At 47.5% G+C, this 22,688-nt stretch overlaps 8 protein-coding genes across 8 annotated transcripts; 1 reads left to right on the top strand and 7 right to left on the bottom strand.

The window, feature by feature from the left end:
• Positions 1-1,973: 1,973 nt before the first annotated feature.
• M437DRAFT_61018 (uncharacterized protein) lies at positions 1,974-2,783 on the bottom strand (the record flags this gene model as incomplete). The annotated part of the gene is made up of 1 exon (XM_041023851.1): positions 1,974-2,783. One exon carries the CDS (start codon positions 2,781-2,783, stop codon positions 1,974-1,976), a length of 810 nt encoding a protein of 269 aa, XP_040874757.1.
• A 2,277-nt stretch (positions 2,784-5,060) lies between these two features.
• M437DRAFT_31789 (uncharacterized protein) lies at positions 5,061-7,401 on the top strand (the record flags this gene model as incomplete). The annotated part of the gene is made up of 2 exons (XM_041019213.1): positions 5,061-5,133; positions 6,977-7,401. Coding segments are annotated over 2 exons (498 nt in total), but the record flags the coding sequence as incomplete, so codon positions are not given.
• A 1,237-nt stretch (positions 7,402-8,638) lies between these two features.
• M437DRAFT_11341 (cyclin-like protein) lies at positions 8,639-9,169 on the bottom strand (the record flags this gene model as incomplete). Its single annotated transcript, XM_041018607.1, has 1 exon — positions 8,639-9,169. A coding segment is annotated over one exon (531 nt), but the record flags the coding sequence as incomplete, so codon positions are not given.
• Positions 9,170-11,020: 1,851 nt separating this feature from the next.
• On the bottom strand, positions 11,021-11,464 carry M437DRAFT_61027 (DUF221-domain-containing protein; the record flags this gene model as incomplete). The annotated part of the gene is made up of 1 exon (XM_041023853.1): positions 11,021-11,464. A coding segment is annotated over one exon (444 nt), but the record flags the coding sequence as incomplete, so codon positions are not given.
• A 1,622-nt stretch (positions 11,465-13,086) lies between these two features.
• On the bottom strand, positions 13,087-14,003 carry M437DRAFT_61029 (uncharacterized protein; the record flags this gene model as incomplete). Its single annotated transcript, XM_041023854.1, has 3 exons — positions 13,087-13,571; positions 13,648-13,771; positions 13,824-14,003. The coding sequence occupies 3 exons, from the start codon at positions 14,001-14,003 to the stop codon at positions 13,087-13,089; spliced, it is 789 nt and encodes a 262-aa protein (XP_040874753.1).
• A 646-nt stretch (positions 14,004-14,649) lies between these two features.
• M437DRAFT_70570 (uncharacterized protein) lies at positions 14,650-14,967 on the bottom strand (the record flags this gene model as incomplete). Its single annotated transcript, XM_041025496.1, has 1 exon — positions 14,650-14,967. The coding sequence occupies one exon, from the start codon at positions 14,965-14,967 to the stop codon at positions 14,650-14,652; it is 318 nt and encodes a 105-aa protein (XP_040874752.1).
• A 2,519-nt stretch (positions 14,968-17,486) lies between these two features.
• On the bottom strand, positions 17,487-19,038 carry M437DRAFT_61033 (uncharacterized protein; the record flags this gene model as incomplete). The annotated part of the gene is made up of 2 exons (XM_041023856.1): positions 17,487-17,600; positions 17,653-19,038. 2 exons carry the CDS (start codon positions 19,036-19,038, stop codon positions 17,487-17,489), a joined length of 1,500 nt encoding a protein of 499 aa, XP_040874751.1.
• A 2,370-nt stretch (positions 19,039-21,408) lies between these two features.
• Positions 21,409-22,104, bottom strand: M437DRAFT_89212 (uncharacterized protein; the record flags this gene model as incomplete). Its single annotated transcript, XM_041028991.1, has 2 exons — positions 21,409-21,495; positions 21,550-22,104. 2 exons carry the CDS (start codon positions 22,102-22,104, stop codon positions 21,409-21,411), a joined length of 642 nt encoding a protein of 213 aa, XP_040874750.1.
• Between the last annotated feature and the right edge of the window lie 584 nt (positions 22,105-22,688).

Genomic DNA, 22,688 nt, shown 5'->3' with positions numbered 1-22,688 from the left:
TACTCGGACTGGATACTGTTCTAAGAGAGGCGAATAATTTTGCAATTCATGCTGCCTATCGTGATGGGCAGAGTGAGTATCGCTGAATCAATTCCGGCTTATTCTAGAGCACAATGCCAAAAATGCACCAGTCAATCTCGCTGAACTATCGAACACCCTAGAATGTGCCATGAGTGGTCTCCCTTCCCATGACAGACCCCATCCTAAGATCAATTTTTGAGTACTTGTAAGCAGGACATGCTTATCTATCCGAGTGAAGTACACAGTGGAAGCATTCCTGTCCCAATTGTCCTAGTACGAGCAATTTTTCGCAGTCCACCGTTCCGGACAAGCCTGATGCCCCGGCATCACCGAGTGTTTCATTCGATTCTTTAGAGTCCAGTGAACTCTTGGTAGATGAAGCGTCCACTGTATTGCTTACTTCCAGGCTGGAACAATCAGAGTTTGCTTCCCTGAGCTGTCGGCTCCAAGTCTGACGCAAGAGTCGACTCTTCATTTTGTATGGTTTGTGAGACATTCCCAACAAGATTACCTGATAGACACCTACAGTAGATTCAAATGATACGCCCAGGCAGTCATCAGTATCCTTGTCATGATTACCAACTTGCTGCTACCCGCTATAGCAACCACGGAGGTTGCTCCCCAAGCACCAAATCCGTGCTTGGCCGATTCTAGACTTGAAAGTGCTACTAGCGCAATTGGAGGAATTGGCGGGCTTGAGAACGGTACAACCATATACCAAAATCTCGAGTCCATCCTTACCGCAGCAGTCTCGATACTGCATGCCCTATGTCAAGCAAGCGAAGTCGCAATTTTGTGAAATCAGAAGTGAAGAAGAGCATTTCTGGTCTTGCGGCTTGGTCTAGTTACTCCAACAGTCTACATACGCTAGCCATGTGGAAGCCCTGCCAGAAATCTTACTTGGAAAGAGTCCTTCAGTATGCTAGGATTTTTAGATAATACACCTGTGGTACAGGAAGAATTAGACACGTGACAGTTTGGATAGCGGCGGAAACAAAGTTGAAGCTTTGCAGTCTTTGCATTCGCATTGAAGTATACGGGAAACCTCACCACTGGAGTAAAACCGGATACGAAGACTCACTCCTACAGTAACAGCCTCAAATCAGATTGAAAACATCAACTACCTCAACGCATTTACTGTACCCATCTACAGAAGTGAGTCAGAAGAGTAGATCATGTTTCAAGGGCAAGTTTTACCGTAAACACCTGTGACCCTGCTGTCGGTAGTTGAATGTTCATCCTGTATATGCGTCTGATTGAGGACAAGTCTTGCTTCCACAGTCCTTGATCTTCTGTATCATTCCAAAGTGCGATTTGAAGGTGCATTGATTGATGAGCTCTCCGCCAGACAGCTCTGTGAAGATTGCCATACTGCTCTGCTCGTCTCTGATTAGTCTGATGTCTACCATGTATAGAAGTCGAGAATACTAACGATTTGTTGCGGTAAGGTGTAATGGTTTTCTAGACAAGAATCTGAAAAAGCAGGTACTTGCAAGAATTGGGATACAGTTGTTCATAGCGTATTTATATAGCCAGAAAGATCAGGGCAGAGCACAGTTCGATCGCTTATCCTGACAAATCGAGACAGTCTCGCGTTTGATGCGGGATTTATCCACCACATTCAGCTTTGACGACCAAACTGCATATGCAGAGCTAGCGAGGATGGACATCAAGCTCATGTGTACTGACGTGTCACTCAAGTGGCCCCTGCTATTCTATCAACGTGGAACAGCGATGTATCACTCGAGCCGAATGGCAAGGTGGAATGGAATCCTTCCGCCAAGGGTAGCTTTTGCCGTTGAGATCGATCGAATTGTGTCTCATTCATTAACAATAACCATGTAATTACCTGCAGAAAGCGAGCTCAAGTCGAAGCACAGACACTATTGAATGGTATCCATCATCCGCTCTCTTATATCACCCTATCACAGGTAATTCCCCTCCAGATCGTTTCAATAGCCAAACGAGAAACTCTCAGCAGTCGAAGCTTCAAGCCACGTCCTGATCTCCTTCAGTGCGCGCCAATCGTTCTCAGGTCTTGAGACCTCAATCGATTCGTCATACCATCCTAAAGTACGTTTGATACCTGACAATGGTGAACCTTGCTCTACACATGAGTCGAAGTCAATGAGGACGGGATTATCCTCCGAATCTATCATGATATTCTCCGGGTTGATGTCATTGTGTGCTAGTCCCAGCTCGTGTATGTGTCGTACTGCTTGCTCGATACGAGGCAGATACCTCTGGGAAGCTGCTGACCTAGCTTCCGCTGCAGTGTTGATGAAGTCAACCTTACTAAGACCCTCTGGATTGAGTTTGTCCATCAAGGTCTCCTTGTACTTCGAGAAGCACAATGCAGCGACTTTCCCATCCTCCTTGAGACATCCTAAGTATCTCGCGATATTCACGTGTGGATGTTGATGTAGGATCTCGCAAGCTTTTAGATCGACAAGCATGAGTTCCGCCAGATGAGGCGTGCCATCGAACTGTAACAAGTTTGGCCGTTTGATGTGCACTCCCTCAACTTGAAATTTTGAGGAATGGATGTAGTTGTCCAAATCCTGTGGACGGTACATCTCGGGGAGTATCTCTTGTATAGCGGAAAGTCTTTCGATGTCCAGATTTGTTCCGATAGCAGTTTTTCGTCCTGAGTATTGACCGAGAAAGATTCTGGAGTCCTGGTGAAAGAGAACCCTCGTGTACTGGAATAGGATGCTTCCTTGGTCGAACGCATAGAATTCGGCACAGTCGAGGATGTCCATATCTTGGCGATGATGCTAAGCAGAGTCAGCGATTGGGGTGTAGCAGGGAAGCGCAGACAAAGAAGTGCGACGCCAAAAAGCGAGGGATGGAAATCAAAATTCTCGTTGGAGTCGATACATGCACGTGATCTCAGCTCTGTCCACGTCTGGGTTCAACAATCATGGCTGACCATCAACATAACTTCCAGCGAGCGTGAATTTTACCAACATGCGCAATAAGCAAAGATCCGTCTTGGTAAGGTGCCTTCATGATTCAATCGATCAATACTACCAGTCGTCACGTACATACTGTTCATCATCGATGGCTTCTCCAACGAGTGCGAAAGTTTGATGCTTATCTCCTGTAGAGCTCTTCAGGTGTGGCATGAGTGATTGTGGTAGGACTGCGTCGGACGTGTCGTCCCGAGCTGTGACATGACGCGCGATCGCTCACGCTGTTTGCAGAGAACTCCCTGGAGACAAACTACCATAGCAAACATGCGAGGGTCGGAGAGAACGGCCGCCCAGATCCTCATAGCTATCGAAGTTGCAAACTCATCCTCCCGCTCCACCGTCGTCGTCCCCAACCTGTCTGTTTGGGAACCGGGTGTACAACGCTAATGCTGTCGCTCCTGACAATCACCATGGCGTCCACTTGTCTTGATCCAAAGATACCTTGGTCTACGATCTTGCGATGAGCTACACTTCCCTGGCTTGCACACTATACCTGGTCCATCACCTCAGTATCGTTGTGAGTAACGACTATTTCTTCGTCCCGAGCTTCCGCCTCTAGCACGAACCGCTGTCACTGCCAGCTGGTTGGAGTTCGTTGCGGCTGGACGTGTACCCGATATTGCATCCTGCGTCATGCCATCCAATAATTTCTCTAGTGTACCGTCTCGCAGCAACAACTATCGACCCAGAAACCACAGCACTACCGTGAAAGCTCATCCTCTCTTCGCGAGACGTACGGAATCGTATCATTTTGGTGATGATCTGCGCGCATAAGAATATAGTCACATCTTAGCCGACCTATGCCGCACCTGGCACACCTCCATCTTTTGTGCTTGAGCGAACACTCTGCGTCTGCTCCATGATTGATCGAGAGATCCTTGAGTCATAATCTGTTACACGTTCTGCATTTCTGCACGCATGCCTTATCTAGGCTGCAGCATATGCTCACTAGCACAGAAGTTTATTGATGAACTCCATCCAAAGTTGCAGACAAGATCATTACTGGAATGTAGCATGATGCGCACCCTGAGCGCAAGAAGCCTGTCTCGGTCAAACATATCGCCTCATCCTATGAGATCGCGATGTGCACTGATGCTTTGCTTTGATGGAGTAATGATGCATAGTTTGTCTACATCTAGCGGCTGCTGGGAGCAAGTGACACTAGGTTATGTTTGAGGGAAAAAGTGGGAGCTGCAGGTGAGATTGCAGGAAAGTTATTGATTCATCAAGCTCAGATGCGACTGGCAGCTTGCATGGACTACTGATTGACAGACGATAGAGATCAGGACATGAGTCGGCCATATGAGGATGCTGGGCGCGCATTATCGGATTCGTTCATGCATGGATGTTTCGAGTCTGACGGAAGCGCATATCTAGGCAGCACTGCCTTCTGATAGGTCGATACTGCCGCTAGCAAGCTGCCCCCTAGGCGTCAACACAATTTCATTCCAATTCCAATTTCGAGGTAGATTTTCGACTTTTACTTGGTCATTAGATCTGGAAGGCCTTGCTGAACCAACACGACGCCCTCATCCTGTGCTTTTGTCTCTCGTAACCGAATACTCTTTTTCCATCCCGAAACCCATCCTTTCCCATGGCAGCATCTCGAAACAGTTGAACACCTGTCCAGATTACTCCATGGGTGGCCGGCGAGTTCTCCGGATCAACGAATTGTGTTCGAACACGTCTACCTCCCCCACCATACAACGAACAAGACACGACGATGATGAGCATAAAGACGCTTCGAATGTCTCACCTCCCGCCCGACCTTTGGAGTCCAGATCTTCGACCTGATGAAGACAAACACGAGAACGGAAAAATGTCTGTGTGCGAAATCTGTCAGAAACAGTTTAATACGAGGTCTGGACTTACGTAACTGAAAAATGTCTAATTTGTGGGTTCTCCGGTTAGAATAATGTTGCGTGTATTGTCGACAAGCAGCGAGATTGTCAACGATTTCACTTCAGAAATCGGCTTCTGAGTGACGCCTATCAACTCAGCTGTTCATCCATGCATAGGATCAATCCCAGCGCTACAGCATATCATGCTAACTCATCGCACAGGGAACACCTGGGCAAGCACGAGAGACTGTACATGTGCCGTGATGCTCGATGCGCTAAGCATTTGGGATTCCCATGTCGTGGTGGCTTACTCCGACATCAGCGCGAGGTTCATAGCAAGTACGGCGGACCTTGAAATGTATGGAATTGTCCGTATGGAGCCTGCAAACGCCATGAGGGACGGCCGTTCTCCCGCCAGTATGATATGAAGAGGCATATGCGGAAAGTCCACAAGAGGATTTTTGCGGTGAACGGAGGAGACATGGAGTAAGGTCTATACGCATTCCAAGTGCTGTGTCGAAGTGTGACATGATCGAAGATTGCCCGTCGAAAAGAGCTGCAGACGCCACAAATTTAGAGACTTCTCGGATGAACTCACTCTCCAAACCCGAACGTTTGAGAAACAATCATACCAAACTCAGATACAGCTACATGAATCGAAGTGACAAGAATTACAAGTTAGCGCAGCATTGAGCACAACGAGCAGGCTGGCGTCTGGACAGACGAAGATCGAGGAATCGATGAAGATTCTGCACTCTGTTGCAGGGTGAAAGACCCCAAGTAGGAGGTCCTTCTTCGTCAAATGTGTGGCGTGTGATTCTGATGGATGAAGAATCAGCTTTCCTGACGTCCACTTGCCTTTTCGCATAACTATGACAGCTTGCTGCTGCTTCGCGTAAGATTCTGTTCTGTGAGCCTTCACGTTCAACGACCAGGGATCACTCTGGTAACATTCGCACTCCACATGCTCGCTCTCTGTAGTCTTTGATGTCAACATCTGTAGAAGCTCGAATCGTTACCGCTCTTCCGAGAGGATCTTCGAGTGGTGAAATCCAAGCGAGCTTAGACTCGCACACGTCTGATCTGCTAGTATGACAACCGTTTCGTAATTGGTTCATAAGAGACCTAATACATGAAACGTGGCTACCCTGCAGGCGCTGGAGTGACTCGTCACTAGGGTATCTCCGAGGCGAAAAGAGTGGGAGCTGCAGTTGGGATTGCACTGCACATGTTTATTGCTCAATTTCAGTTCTTTCCAGAGTAGGAAGCCTTTGAGGAAGGTTGTTTGAGACACTACGCAGTGATCGTCAGCAAGCTAAGCAGCCATAGCAAGGCCGTGGGTGCGCATTAGCGAGATTGCTCATGCACAGGTGTTTCAGCCTCGTCAGATCTGGATATCTAGGTAGCACTGCTGATTACCAGGCTAGCACTGTTTTTATCACTGTGTCTAGGCGTCAAAATTTTTGACATACAGTACGAAATGGCTCCCCGAATGAGTGTCACGTGTACTTCTGCTATATTTGCAGATTACAGACGCAACATTTCTATTACAAGTACTGTACCTCCTGGTTGTCTTTTTCTCAACACTAAACTCAACATCCCTCATGGCGGCTTCTGCAGCAGATCAAAGCACACTTGCCAATCTGTCTCGTGTGTCAACTGCCAGTCCCCCGGATATGGTAAATAAATCACGTCTAGACATACGGGACACAAGAGGTGTGCAGTCGACATCAGACAATAACGACACCCAAGAACTCAGCATAGGCGTGTCATCCCGAACCTTCCAGGATTCGGATGCCCGGAACAATGCGCTGAACGATGAAGAAAGACCAGTATTCATGAACCGCAGAAAGGAATACCCAAACATTAGCCAATCGAAGTAAGTAAAACTCCAGAAACGTCTGATCACATCATCGAAGACGATTGTGCGTGCGTTCGTATTCTGCACCGAGGCTCTCAACATTCGAGTTCTGAGAGGAAAGTATTCATGCCGCTGCTGCAAATCGGATGATGTGATCGTCAACGAGCCTGGCTGTTGAATCACAGAAGTTCGTGCTTATTCCCTACACAGTAAACACAAGAAGAGGCCCGGAACAAGACCACAGTGCTTCACATGCACACCAGCGCAAACATTCTCAGATACAAATGGCCTGCTCAGACACCAACGCAACTCTCACGGATTGCACGGCGGACCGAAAAAACTGTATTGTCCACATTGGACTTGCGAGCGGAGTGAACGGAACCCTTTCGCACGTCGCGACAATTTGAATACTCATTTGCGAAGGATTCATAAGGGGCATGGTTTGAGGAGCCACGATGCTGTCACTGAGGATGGTATCGAGCCCACAACGAATGCATCAGAGCTCAAGTTGAACGAAGAAACCCCACAGCAACGATGCAGACGCTCAGGACCTGAGGATGGCTGTCGGAACCCGCCTGGGGAACATATCAACACCCAAATCATGGCTGTACGAGCCGAGAGTTCTTCCATCCGAACCATGTTCGTCAGTCAGAGCGTTGAGATGGAGTCTTTGAAGATCCAGCTAAGTCAGATCCGGACACAAGCGAAGAACTTGTCGATTGGCAGCTGAATGAAGAAGACATAACGGAACACTGAAATTCTTCTTGCTGTGGATAACATCACTTCGGCGCATCGACTACGCCGTAAGCAGAGGACGCTTCTGTCGGAAATGCAGCATTCAGATAGCCTGGGATCACCTTGCTTCAAATCTTTCCGCAGCTTCGTACGCATAACTCCGGAGGCTCACCTATCGCTACTTTGTAGTAGATCTCCAATGTTGTTCACCTTCAAGCGCTTACGATAGGAAACTGCTGAAAAACTTCTTGTCATCCCATATTTGAGTTATCTGATCTCGAAATCTTCTTGTGACCGTAACGTAGCAACAGGGTGTCCATTGTATGATTAAACGATGTGAACACACTAAGTTCAAGCCTGAGCACTTCCACGCTTGCACGCCAATCAGCCTACTGTATTCGTAAAGAGATCAATCCTTAGCTGATTTGCAAAACACCATACATGATTGCTCGGAACAATGTCATATGATATGTGCCTTAGCAGCGGATATTGCGCTCCAAGCTGGACTGACTGGCGTCGTTGGATGGGTAAAATTCACGCTAGGAAAGGGCAGTCTACCAATTGATGCTTGCCTGATCTCCCACTGTCGTTTCCTCCACCAGATTCTACTTCGAACGTCGTTTGTTTTTCTATCAGAGATCAGGTCCAGAATGATGCGAATGAGATTCAAAACTCTGTGTTGTTCTAGCTCCACGATAACAACCTCTCATGATTCAGATGGTTCAACGGGATATTCAATTGAGATTCGTGCTTCGCGACGCAGAACAACAGCATTTCTAAGCATGAGAGCTTTTGACCGCTGTAAGAACCATCCACAGATGTGTAAGGTATACTGCCTCAGCCGAGCAGGCCTAGTTCAGTTCGATCAGCTATGATATGACAGTCCGTGCGGCAGACTTATAACTAAGACACCAATGGTATAGCAGTTGTTGCTGGATATCCTAGCACGCAATACGAACTGTATTGCCCACATCCTGCCATACCTTCAAGCTCTACCATACAAGACTGCACGCTTCTTGGTATCTCCCATATGTGGAGCCACACTCTGGCTGATATCCACCGGCAGTCAAAGCCACACGAGATCTTTCTTCTCTAGCGTATTTGTAAAAGAGGGCACGAGGTGGCTTCAATAGGATCTTGGAGATTCGAGGAAGTAATCGTCGAACTTCATCATCAGTATCCATACTGGCCTCTCCCTGCCCTAGTGGTCTACCAATCAGCCTACTGGCGATATCTACTGCTGCTTTGGCTATGAGTGCTGCTGGTTTCGACACAAACTCCGAATAACAAAGCGTGAGCTCGCAAATGTAGAGCACCATGTCATAGAGAGGCTTCGACTGTTGGAAATTGAGCAGCTCAATCTGCATGAATCCAATGACTGCGGGAAAGCCGACTAGATAGTCCAGTGTTAGAAGCACCATCTTTTCCATCTGTGTGATATCTTGCAACTCATAGCCAGAAAATAGACAACACCTCTCGCGAAAGCTCGACGCGGTGGACAAGCGGTTAAGATACTTGCTTGCCAAGAGAAGAGCGACACCACCGAGGAGTTTACAATGACATTTCTTGACGATTCTTTTTGAGCTGTATCTGTCCAGGATGTTGACGGCCAAGAACAGTGTATCAGCACCAAGTGCTAGATCGTTCTGGCTCTTTGAAAGCAAAACGACCAGATTGTATCTCGACTTCCACCGATACTCAGGTTGTAGGGCGATTCCAGATCTGTCAGGCCGCGTTCTGATCTGACAAAGATATTAGATATGCAATGCACCACGCCGTTTCTGCGATGAAAGCGATCCCACCTCTAATGATGACATATGTTCCCTCATCTCTTCTCTGGAATCGCTTTTAGGTTGAGTCTGCATCCATCTTTTTTTTCTTCTTCCCCGCTCTGTAGCCGCGATCGATACATTGTCCATCAGATAATCCAGTGTCCAGAGGGTCGAAGTCGTCGAGCTGTAGCTCAGCCAGGTCATCGAGCAGTCCCTGTTCGATATACATGGTCTGGAATTCATCTATCGTGAATAAGTGACATGTCCTCTGCTTCGGAGGTCTTAGCTCCCTCTGTTGTACGTCCAAAAAGTATCTTTCACTCCCACCTCTATCAGATGTTTACGAGCCGAAGGTCAATTTGGAGTTTTACGACGTTTTCGTACCCTATGATCATGAGATTTTGTCCGCGTCTTGGCGCCGGACGACGTCTCAAACCATTCAGCTGTAAATTACCAGAAGACTGTAATATATTCTACTCCACCTTCAAGCCGCACGATCACTGACACTCTGATTGCGTAAGACTTGGGAGAGACCATTATGATCTGAAATTAGAAGCACAGATTCCCGACTTCACAAGCGGCATCGATTTGCGGATAGAAAACACGACTAAGCCCTATCATATGAGAAATCCCGTGGGGTTGTAGTATCTTACTACTGATTACTGTCGAACTGTCGTGTTCTTAATTTTCCGGTGACTATTGTTAGATCTCATATAGTAGTGACGACTGATTGCATACAAAGCAACCGAGTTCTCGAGCCATCCAAATCAATGTCGAACCCTAGACATTCAACATGCATGAGGCTGTCGGTACATAGCAGACAAAGCCTTTTCCGCGATGAGAACATACTGAGGAATTCAATGAGTGTTACTATGCATATACAATGCGGCTCGGATTCCAATCGCGGGCGACCCACTTCTATGCGACTACCTTCGGAACTACAGAGTTCGGACATTCCCGCAGTAGCCTCTTCTTGAGCTTTGGAAAACTGTTCGCAGAATGGAGTGAACTGAAGGAATTCGCTATGAATCGTTCAATCTCCGAATCCGGATCGCTTCCCACGTCTTTCATGAACAATGTGATCTGCAAGTAAAAGTCGATCTTTCGGTCATCCGCAGAAAGTCGGGCCAAAGTTCCAACATCTGTCATGCGCCTGAGATCAGGACCCGTAGGGTAACTGTTCGGCACTATGTGCGCAATCTGCATCTCTGAAGAATCTACGATTGATCGTGACTCGGGGGAGGTCTCTGGCGAAGCTGTTGTGGCGAGTATATGAGGACCGTTCGTAGTCCTGCTCTGACCTTGTAGAGTCAGATCTCCAGTTCTGTCATCTTCTAGACTGCTATGGGAAAACACAGTCAGAAGTCGGTGCTTCATACTTCTTACCATAATAAAATGAAAGCAGCAAGTGGCAAGAAATAGAAGCAGAGTCAATATCGCCTGCACTTTACAAGCAAATCTAGCGGTCTTGCTCTCAACACTGATGAAGATGCCGGCGAGACAGAGCTGCATGATATACAGGCCCACGAAGAGTTGATTGATAACATTCGAGAATATCTCACCGTTAGTGCCTGCCGCGTTCTCCTTGAACCGGCGCAAGGCTGGCTTTGTTGCCATCAGAAGCGCGAACAATCCTAAGCTGCTGGGCAATAAGGTCAGAGGAGTGATGACTGAGTATACTGTAGCTGCGGAGGTCAGCTTGCAGAACCAAGTTCCGATGAATTTCCCGAGCCTACCGATCACTCCCAGAAGCGCGACTGTCGAGTACATCCCTGTTATGGAGAAAGGATCTTGTGAGGTAACCGCGGCAAGATAACGGGGCGTCGAGCTCAAGAAACGGCTCTTAAATGTTCTCTTGAGAAGATAAACCCATTGCGCAATCATGTCTGCGAAAAGTGAAAATCCCTGTAAAGTCAAGAAAGAGATGAAATAGTTACCGGCTTTGGGGAGATTCAAAGCCAGCACTCTGGGGATTGCGGATGGCTTGTTGAGGATTTCAGACAATGTGACCATCAAACTCGACGAGATTGACACTAGCAAGAAAGTTTGTAAGAAGAGGAAGGCCGAGTAGTATCTATAGTACGCTATCTCGGCCTGAGCATGAGTGACATGACAATGCAAAGAGGAAAGATATCGCAGAAGTGACGGAACAAGCGCTACCACCGCAGAGACAAGTAGTTGAGGTACAGCGCCCTGGAGGTATGCAAACGCGCGAGGAGGTATTCGGTCCACCCAGTAGAGCCATGAGATGTTTTGCATCAAATCTCCTATCTGACCTAGTGATGCACTGAAAGTCACCGGCAAGGCGAGCACAACGAACAATCCCAAAGAAAAGACTGTCATGATTACGTTGATCACTGTCCTCTGGGCCCTGGGTTTGCGAGCGTTCAACCAATTGATACAGTCTAGAGCTTCAGACACCGGATAAGTGTGCAGAGGCCAGATTGTTTGCGGCATAACATCACGAACAATAGCTGAGTCTGCTTCGAAGATCTTCAGGATCGCTAGACTGGAAAAATCGTATTCGACACACGACTTGGTAAGGTATTCTTGCATTCTCTGGAAATAGCGCACCAGTCTTTACCTTGTACGATTCGACATCTCTGTAGGCGGGCTGACGTTGGCTTAGTGCGTTTACTGGCAGGCGAAGTAGTGCAAAGAGACCTATAGCATCTAAACACGAGCTATCTAAGTCGTAGAAGATGGTGTAGAATGATCTAATATTCCTAGCATCGAAGAATATGTCAATTCTGCTTGCTCCTGTGATACTTTAACAAGTCTCACCACTTTCCGTGATATCTCCTGCGGAGGATGACAAACCCCCCGATTTGTACAGCCGCTACGAAGGCACCAACCTGTATAGAGGCCAAGAAGCCATCGAAAGAATTTTCGTAGTCTTGTTGAGCCGATCCGTTACCGATGGCTATGGTGCTGGGATCCTTGTGCGTACCACTTGTGTCTCTCGTCTGTGTGCAGTCTCATCGCCTGTACCTAGACCCATGTGAGATCTATATGTTCGCACTGCAAAAGATGTATCTTGTAAGTGTGACAAATTCTTTGCTGTAAACCTCACTCAACGACCTACCAGTGATTGACTATCTGACATGACAGCATCTTCCGCTCAGGGTGTTCGCCTGACTCAGAGGACTCAAGGTTTCACGGAACTCCCGAACATGGTCTCGTCAAAATGATCAAGAGTGGTGGTCGCGTGTTGGCATGATTGTGTTTATACCGTCGTTATACCGTCGGTATGTTGAGTTTAAACCAATAGAACTGTGGGAATACGGAGCGTTGGTCTTGACTGATCCTGCCAAGACAAGGCTGAGTGTAGACTAGCTCATGTACATCAGAGAGCAAGATCCGTAGAGATGATGCAGTGAATCAGCATGTGGATCATTAGATGATCGATATACAAGAATGCATAGAACATTGATTTTCTTTTTCGGACAGGGCAGAAAGAAACTCGGACTTGGATCGAACTTGAGTAAGACTTGGTCATGGAGTTCACGACATTAGGCATGATGTGGACACCATGAGATTGTGGTATCGAATCCTGACATCATGACTACAATTCAAACTTCGTCGCATTCCGAAGCCACCTATGGCTTATTGTAGCTACACTCTGAATGCTTTGTTTCTCAATAGCAGTTTATTCTGTCGAAGCACATTCTCTATTATCATTCTTAGAGACCAAGTAGATCTCATCAGATTCGCGAGCCGGCGGAGACAGGGGCTTCAGGCTTATGTCCTGATGCTTTGAAGTAGATCCGAGACGAGGCCCTCTGCCTAAAGCATGGGTCTGGAGGTTTCGAAGCAGAACGGACAGTGCGGGAAGGGAAGAGGTGATGGTCTGATCGTCCATGTCAGCAAGACATCGTTGCTTACCAGCAGATGGTCGATGTTAAGTCAGTACTTGCCCCGACACAATTCTCCACAATACCCCAAAAGACAAGCATGGTTGAATCTCCATCATCGATCATGGTCTCAATCTGACATACCCGCGCCACGGAGCAAATAGGAGTTAACAGTCCAAGAAGGGTTAATGCGATCGGGCGGGTACGTTCTGATTTGGTCAACTGTAGCTTACAAAGCAGAGGAATCGGCATTAGTATTGCGACAAGGTTAGTCACAAGCATGGCGATGGATGTGCCATAGGATAGAGGCCTTGTAGCAAGACATTCACCGTCAGTCTGCGGTATCCACGCTCTCTTGATTGGCTGGCAAGAGAGCAGGAAAAGCAGAAACGACACAAGATGGGCTAAGACGATGGAAAATATCCCGAGCCGAAAAATTCGTTGGTGAGTGGAATCAGTCGCATGCTTACAGTACTCCAGAGTCGCGAAGCCTAGGGCAAGATTGTATGCTGCTTTGGCCAGGATGTACGCCAGGTTTTCCACATAACCAAGCTGGAAGAGTGAGTGCTCGGAAGAATGGATAGAGACTGTGTCTCAATCTACATACAAGAGTATACAGCTCCAAGTTGGCTTTTGGGAGAAGATCAAATGGCAATCCCAGACCAAGTCGAGTCTGGATGATCGCGAGGACGATATATACGACAGCAAAGGCCTGCATGTGATGAGTCTCAGCTAGCATTGCTCATAAGATCACATTCACATACTGTATACAAGCAAAGATGGTAGTAGCTCAGTCGGCCGTTCTTGTTCATCCGTAGACAATGATATCCTCGCAGAATGACAATCAGTGTCATCAGTGGAACAGACACCGCGCAGACTGATATCACCATCAGATATCTTGACTGACCAACAACCTCTGGTGACGCGTTGCGAATCCAGCCCATGATCTCGAGCTTTCAATCAACAATCCAGCTTGCATCAGATATGGTGGGAGAAGCTCTCACGGATATATATCAAAATGAGATAGTGGAACGGTATGTGATCCTTGACCTTTGTGGACTTCCGTGATCACACCATCATTTGGTTCTCACGTTATTCACCAGCTCGTTGTGGGCCTTGCACCTCGCGCATGAGGAATACTCAATTTCTCTTTGATCTTTGTGTCGTTGATGCAGCACTGTATGACCCTCGCATGCAAATCACCGTATGGTATAGCCGATTACTGTCTCAACCAAGCTAGGTTGTGATCAAAGTTCAGAAGACCTATACAGTTATGCCATCGACACAATGTGGGGGCTGGAACAACCAATCGCGTATTGAGTGACACGGTCTAATAATCTGTCATGGTGAGTTAGACATGTTACGCATATTATCATTTTCCAGTCCACGAGCCACTCAACCACCCTCATGACTGGTTATCGCCGGATGACAAGATTTACTCAATTGCATGCCACCTGGCGCCTGTGGAGTATCGGTACATAGCCCAGCGCAGGCAGACAGCTTATCAATAACGAGCATATGTACGGTACGCCACATACAGGTGTTCCATGGGTATGGTTGAGGAGCGATTCTGTACAAAGCAATGACGCCTCAGCAAAGAGGATTGTCACCTTTGCTAGTTACCGCCATGTCTGCTAGATGCACCACAGGGCCAGCGAGTTCAAGAGCGTCCGACAATGCTCGTACCATCTCAAGAAGCTGCTGCGCCTCGAGAGCAGTGACAACCTGCATAGATCCGCCAGCACACTTCAAACACTCTCTGTTCTGTTCACAATTACCATTGAAGACAGACCAGTTGGCTCTTGCGATGAAGCATGCCATTTGTAGATTCCACACTTTGCAGAAATCTTGCAGAAGTTCCCTTCTCTTTACAAGAAGCTCAAGACCTGAGAAGAGAAGCTGTGACATGGCAAGATTGCCATATACCCACAAATAGGCTCGCAGATGCCGAAATCCAGATATCTTGCTGTCATACGAGGCTGGTGACGCGGATAAAGAATCCAGAAAGTGGGTCACCGAGTGGAGAACGCTAAGATCCAATGCCATTCCTTGGATACCGAGTGACGGAGATTGAAGCGAAGGCCGGGCGTTGTGGTTGTGGACTGGATGTTGGGCAAGATGCGTAACGATGTATTTAGATTCCGGGCTATAAGAAGTTCAGACAGCTGGAAACAGGAGGCCGTCCCCTTTAAACCATGCTTCCAGGGTCTTCCTGGAAGCTCATCCCCGCAGAAATTCTAAGCTCAGTTTGCAAGACCCCTATCAAGTCTAGATCGCCAGCGATTATGCCGGTCGCTAAGCGTAGGATGATTGGTTGGGTGGTACTGTAAACAGGTCGTAATTTACAAGTTTACGAGTATACTAATCAAACGACCCGCCGTATGTTCTTCTCGCTCGCTTCTTCAATCTACTAAGGAACGCGCTGCGATGTTCTCATTAGTCAGACCGCCGGCCCTAGTCGCGGTCGCAAGCTCGATTTACCCAGGTTTACAGCCACGCAATGCCATATAGCAGCCGCCGATTCGAGCCACTAACGCCGATGTTGAACCAAGACCGGCAGCCTCTCGATCGTGGAAACAACGATCGTTTCTCATCTTAAGAGGCTACACAAACAACATAGTCGCTTTCTCTGTCTGTACACTCTAGTGTCGGGAAGGTTCTCTACATCAAAGAGAGGCTGTTGCGTGAGCGGCTCTCAAAGTGCAAGCGACACCTTTTCCAAGCCATTTCCCTGAGTACATATTCTCAAGAACTGAGACAACGCTGATCGGGAACTCACAACAAATAGATCCATAACAAATTGGCAGTCTACATGTACACACAACCGTGTATCTCCACTTCTCTTTGCTGCAAAAAACCTAATGCTTGAGCATCTTGTTCATACATAACATCTTGCTGGGACCAGACGGTCAAGACCACAATTTTGTCATACTGCTTAGAGTCGAACCTTCATGATATGACTACTTCATGCAAGGTGAACTCGGCTTCTCTGATGTCAAGGTCGTTTAGTGCTTATTTTAGAAAGACTCTCACACACTGACGAGAACCAAGACGGCTGCAAAACGAGGGCAAGATCTGTAGGACTTTGTGAATCGTATAGAAGTTGATATCATAAGCTTATGGCCTTCGAGCGCTGCCCTTACTCGTCAGCAAGTCACGAGATAGAGCGAGAGCGAGCTCCGACTCTATACACCGTTGTAGATACGCTACTGTCTCTGTTTGCAAGCTCCTGACGATGCGATCGAAAACAATCTCCTTAGTGAGTTGTCTTAGATCGTGGGATAGAGTAGGGAAAACTTCGCAACGCTCGAGGATCAAGTCTGCCGCGGGGAGAACACCTATGTAGTCGATGCCTTCCTCGCTGCCCTCAATCTTCCGTTTAGAAAGCTCAACTGTGAGACATGACCTTGACAGATTGCCGTGCTGATAAGGACTTGTCGCTCGGTTCACTAAGTCCTCGATGTGAGACACGCTCTCGAGAAGTCTCTCCTCGTTGAAGCTACCCCCACAAGTACATGAATCCTTCAATAGCTCGAGCGTCGAGATTATGTCCTCCAGTAAGCCAGGTGCCTCTCTGAATGATTTGAGCTTGTCAGAATTCTCTACGCTCTCAAGATGCAGGGCTGAGATCGCGGCTTGAAGCTTGTCCTGGATCAGTTCTGTGCCTTCTAAGAGGTTGATTTTTCGAACTCGTTCGGCCAGATCAGTAGTCTGATCGTCCACATTCCAGGATAACTCGTTCGCCCATTTAGCGTAAAGTTTGACGTGCGGCTCCAACTCCTGGACTTCGTGGATCATACGGCCCAAGCGGATCCCGATCAACATCTGAGAAGACTTGTATGGGTGGTTGTTCACGATATTCAAGACATCAATCGCCTGTTGATCCATGTGTTCACAGGCTTTCCACTGTCTTATCACATCGGAAGGTGTTCTAGGAATTTTGCGATGGGCCAAGAACGTAAAAGCTCTTTCTAAGACTTCTTTCGGTTTCATGATTTTGGCCCTCTTCGGTAAGCTGGTGAACAACATGGTTCGATGCATTGATGATTAGTGTTCAGCTACTTTGACGAATCCGTGCGACATCGTTAATATCGATGGCCGCCCTCGAAATATCTCTATCCATCACGCGTGGAACGATGCAACATGAGGTCATGAGCTGATCATCTCATCAGTGCGATTTTACCACATCTCATGACAGACAGACTAACGGCGTTCTTTTTGCTACTTTTCGTGTTCGACCTCAATTCCAGCCGGCTGTTGGCAGATTCGGTCTTTCGTAAAACTTTATCAGATCGCCTTTCTGGCGAAAGCCAGCACAGCGGCTCTATAGGACTATCCCTCATGAGCTCACGTTTAGAAGCATCGAGATGAGATAAACCTAGAACACAACAATACTCGATACTCGATGCCCGGCAAAATAACACACATCAGCTGGAACCCTCAGCGACACTGGAACGATGTCGTTCTATGAACCTCAACTCGACATAACGGAGAATCAGATAAAAGATGACAGAGGCTGTGAATCCGACCAAGATCGCGAGCTGGTGCAGGGAAAGTCAGTAGTGTATATGTAGTCAAGAGACAATAACTTACGTCTAGTCCAGAACTCTTGAAGAAGAAGCCTATCGGACCGATGTACCATGTCTGTGTCATACACAGCACGACAACGGTACAGCTCAGTAGAAACGTTGCCGAAGACGCAAAACCGAGAGGAAACTGTCGCTCGTCCTCTTTTAGTAGCCACTTGTTGTTGTAACCCATCCATTTGTTGAACAGGACGTATTCGGTGAGGAGGACGCCGAACCAGATACTGGTAAGATATCCAGTGATCGAGTATACCGATATCATGATATCCGCCAGATGATTGCGACCCAGTACAGCGAACATGACACATATCGGCATGATCATCGTTGGATATATGGGCATCGGTACGGATTCAAGGCGAGAAGAAAGATCGTACAAGTCGGCGAGCATGCTGTACATTGACCTTATCATGTTTATCATGACACCAAGCACCAGCACTATACCACAGGAGATCTTGAGCATCATGCCCGTTGGATGTAATACCTCTGCGATGAGCGTACCTATCGATCCTTCGTAGGCCTGCCGCCATGTTGCTATCGTATCCGCTTTTGCACCCAGGCCAGCACCGACGACGAAGGTGAAAGCAAAGCTTAACAACATGCCGATCAGAGTCTGCAGAAAGATGAGATCACTCCTGTTGCTCTTCCCATCGTACTTGCCGATTGATGTTGCGAAAGGTGAGTAAAGTATGGCTCTCGCCAGGCAGAGATTGAAGAAAGAGATCCGGTGACCAAGTGAGAGCTCATCCTTTGCTCCCACCAAAGAAAGTGATACTGCCGTTGTTGGATGTACAGGTTGAGATGTTGCCACGCTACTAAGGATGAAGACAGCCACGATCTGCGCGCAGAGTGCATACTTGGGGTATGTCTTTTTGACGCCGAGTATCAACACAACTCCGGTGATACAAGCGGACGTCACAATCGCGATAGAAGTCGGAAACACTGCCAGAGCTACAATGGCAGACAAAATCTGGCCAGCCGCTATGAGCTCGACGATCAGGACGCCGAGGGTTGTGGCGCAGTTGAGGGAAGCCAGAATTCTAGCAGGTACTCTGCCTACTACATGGCCGTTGAGGGCTCGTCGCCTGTGTTTGGGAGCAAAGGTGGAGATGAACGCCACGGAGAAAGATCCCATTGTCAAACCAGCAAAGCCACATAGGAAGGCATCACGAAAGGATAGATGATACTTGAGTGGACCAAGAGAAGCAAGTATGACATTCGTGATCGCGAAGCTGTTTTCAGTCCACACGAACGTGTGTAGAATACCGGCAGTAGCTGTTGAGCACTTTTCCGGCAGTAATTTCGCAAGTGCTCCTGTTCCGCTGACATCGCTCTCGTTTCCAGGCTCGTATCTAGGGAGAGTCTCGGTGGGACTGACAGGATTCTCGGTAACCATGGGATGTTCCTCTGGCAGTGTCTCACTAGAGTTCATCCTGGATCAGTTGATGAGTTGAAATCTTGTGTGGCAAGCACTACTGTTGGATGTTTGTTGGATGAAGAACCAGCCATCATCGACTGAGAGCGCGCGAGTGAGCAAAGAGGTTATTGTAGACTCCATTGATTGTGTTCTCCGCATTGCGGGGGTCACTGTCGTTTTACGAGAGCCACGCCATACATCTTCGTAATTTACGAACCATTTGCGGGGCTTGTAAGCGGACCCGCAATAGATCAACGATGCTCCAGAACTATTCCAGGACGAGCTAGCGGACTGAATTATCTGAATACCTGTGTCGCAACCGTCTACGATACGTACGGTAAAATCGAAAGTCCAGTTAGGACAGAACGAAGGATCAATCTTGTCTGTCGTTCGGCCGTCACTCCATCCAATGATTAACTTACAGCAACCTTATCGACAATACGCGGAAGATCTCGGAGGCTGGTTCACGCTCGCAGCACGAAGTAACTTGGGCACTTCGGTCTGCTTGCATTCCTTGTGCTGATGATCCACCAATATGGTTACCTGCTGGTGATGCATGGGACGAAAAAGTAGCGTGACTAGTCTGATTATCAATAACCGGATGCTACAACGAGCATTGAGAAACCAAAGTTACACGTCCGACAATAGGGAACGTAACATTGAATCCTTAATAGTTACACATACAAAACAGTCTCTGATGAGTATCTGGTGAAGTAGTCAGTCAGTGCATTTCCATTTTCTACAAGGTGAGTTCCAGTACGACATATAGCTGAGCCATTGCGGATGGACACGAAAATACATCTGGTCTGATCGTCTCAATAATCTGAGCTCTCCATCTCCTCAGCTCTTTCTGGAAGCTTTATATTGCGATACTCTCACTATTCTCTGAATCTCAAGCCATGGCGATGTTAGAGAGATGCCCAAATGAAGTTTTGCAGGCGATCGCCTCCCGTTTGTCGCTTAGCGATGTGTTGAGACTCCGTCTTGTATGTTCAAGCACCGAGGCAGGCATACGGAACTATATAACGATCACTTATTTCCACGCTCTCCGGGTGCGGTTCTCAGAAGGAGGTCTGCACTGCCTCGCACGTAAAACACGGTGCCATTGTCTCATCAAAGGGATACGATTGATGACCATTCGGTTCTACCAGATACCGTTATATCATTTAAACCACATGGACTCAGCTAGGCTCAAAAGACTTCACCGAGATTTTATTGCATCCTCGTGGCATGACAGCGAGCCTCACGCAGCAAACATTATGCGGAAGTTGAACCAATGGAGTCTATATAGATCGATCTGCAAGGCTCAACGACGGATGCTTGAGCAAGACAGAGATTTGAGGCTCCTGCAAGAGGTGATGACCAATTTAAGGACATGTGGAGTGATGTTGAATATCGAATACGAGGCGACGAATTATATTGATCAGTCCTCTCATGTAGAAGACATCTCCGATCTTCTAGAGTTGATGCATGCATCGAGCGTACCCAAGGTCTCGCAGTCTGCACGCCTCTGTCACATGTTCGCCGATACCGGCATGACTTCTGACATGCTATCGATCAAGCGAGCAGATGGAATGTTGCTTCGAGTTGACCAGCCGAGCCTAGTCTTCGGCTGAGGTAGCAAGATATCCACCATACAAGCCTTACACTCCAATCGAAGCAGATCTGCGACTGTTCAGGGTTGCAATCACCATGCTAAATGCTGTGGCTCAGGAAAGCAGGTGGATAACCGGATATGCAAATCTCATGATTTGACGACAATTCTGAGCTCGTCGAGCTCCGTGTCTTTAGTACTATTTGCAATTGAATTGGGGCGTGATGACAATACCTTGGTTCCCTCATTTCGATACTGTGCCACAATAAACGGCTCGTAAGATCTCGTGGTGGTGATAAAGAACAAGTGTGACGTCGTGAACATGAATTGATCCTGTACCCTTGCTCAGACCATCTTGATATATAGGCTTGATGTCTCTCCAATGACAGACTCCGGTAATACTATCAAGTTCTTGACTTCTTCCTGTGAGGCTGGTCATGTTCTAGGCTAGGAACCTCATCGTGACTCAACCGTTTCCTCTTTGGAGAGTTCTGGTAGCTTATGTCATCAGCATGATGATTGCAGCGAGCACGACAGGTGTGCAACTGTACGTACCGCTTGTAGAACACAGGAAGCATAGTTCGTCCACCAGCAAGGATCCAGCAGTTCGATGGCTCCGTAGTAATGCTTACAATTGTAACATTGGCATCTATTGCAACAATACCGAAGAATATACCACAATACTTCTCCCCAAACTCGAACTATGGGGATGAAATTCTCTCGCTGAACAATCTGGACTTCTAGTTAGCATATACCTATGGAAGAAGTAAGACGATCTGGGACGTGCTTACATCGTCTCTCTTTCCAGTGACCATGTTTGAGCGGAGATCTTTATGTACAGCCTGGAACTCAGTCAGCCGGAATCCACAGTTGGTTTATCAAGGACGCTCAACCACCTTCATCTTTCTGTTTCCGGAAACAGAGATAACCAAAACAAAGTCGGACGTCCTGAGTACGCAATGCCAAACTCCAGCATTTTGATAAGGAAGGATGTAGACGACCTTCTTTTGGCCCAATTCTGCTGCAGCAATCCGCTCTCTGCACAATTGTTCGGCCTTGGCAGCAAGCTCTGCATTCTCTTGCTCAATGTCAATGTCTGATCGTCGGTACGATCCTTGCGCTACGCTGTTCTCTTCCTCTCCTACCTTCTCTTCCGCATCTTCGATCTTGAGGACTCTAATCTCGGGGCCGCACGTGGCGAGCTGGGCTAATGTATTAAACAGTCTTGACGCACTTTCACAAATCTCAAGATCTTGTTCGGAGGAAGCTCCGGGTCTGTGCGTTGTGCGAAGATGTTCGATCGTTTTTACTTCTGCAACAGCAGGCGTGTGATCTCTTTTCCCAGTTTTATCCTTTAGATCGAGCCGCTCCTTAAGCATAAGGGCGTTCATAGTGGGTTCTTCCAGGCGCTTTTCCACCTTTTTCAACCAGACTTCGCATCTGTTTCTCATGCTTGGACAGAATTCAAGCAAGACGTCCAAGTAATGGTGGCTTGACTCGCTTATGCTAATATAACTTCAGCCATATCAATGACGTTGACAAGTATCGCGATTACTTACCATGCACTGAGAGCCTTATGAGACACTTCGAGTATGCCTGCGCTAAATTTGTCGCAAAGAAGTTTCCATCTCTCTCCGTCACGTTTCCAAGATCGGACCCGCCTTTCAGCTTGCTTGGGATTTTGTGTGTTTTTGGTCCATTCACTTATGGCCACAGTCAAGAAACCGACGCCCGATGTAGATTTGCCATCTTGTCCCAGTCGTTCTTTGGCCTCCTCGATCTGATAGTACAATGCCACCTTATAGTATCGAGACCTGATATCGGCCCCTGCAGCTTGCTCTGAAGTCTGCTGCAGGACATCCAGTACACGCAGTAGATCGGTCTTGTTCGTATCGATTTGTATGCTTGATTCCCCAGATGTTCCTCCCCCAAATAGCGTTATTGCCAAATTCGAATTCTCCAGAGATATCGCGCCATCATAATATCGAAAGAGAGACTCATCAGATAACTTGTTGGCAGATTGATATTTGAGCAA

Source organism: Aureobasidium melanogenum (assembly GCF_000721775.1).
Source record: "Aureobasidium melanogenum CBS 110374 unplaced genomic scaffold scaffold_50, whole genome shotgun sequence".
Classification (NCBI taxonomy): domain Eukaryota; kingdom Fungi; phylum Ascomycota; class Dothideomycetes; order Dothideales; family Saccotheciaceae; genus Aureobasidium; species Aureobasidium melanogenum.
The sequence above is the reverse complement of the archived record's forward strand: the minus strand, read 5'-3'. Positions and strand labels throughout refer to the sequence as shown.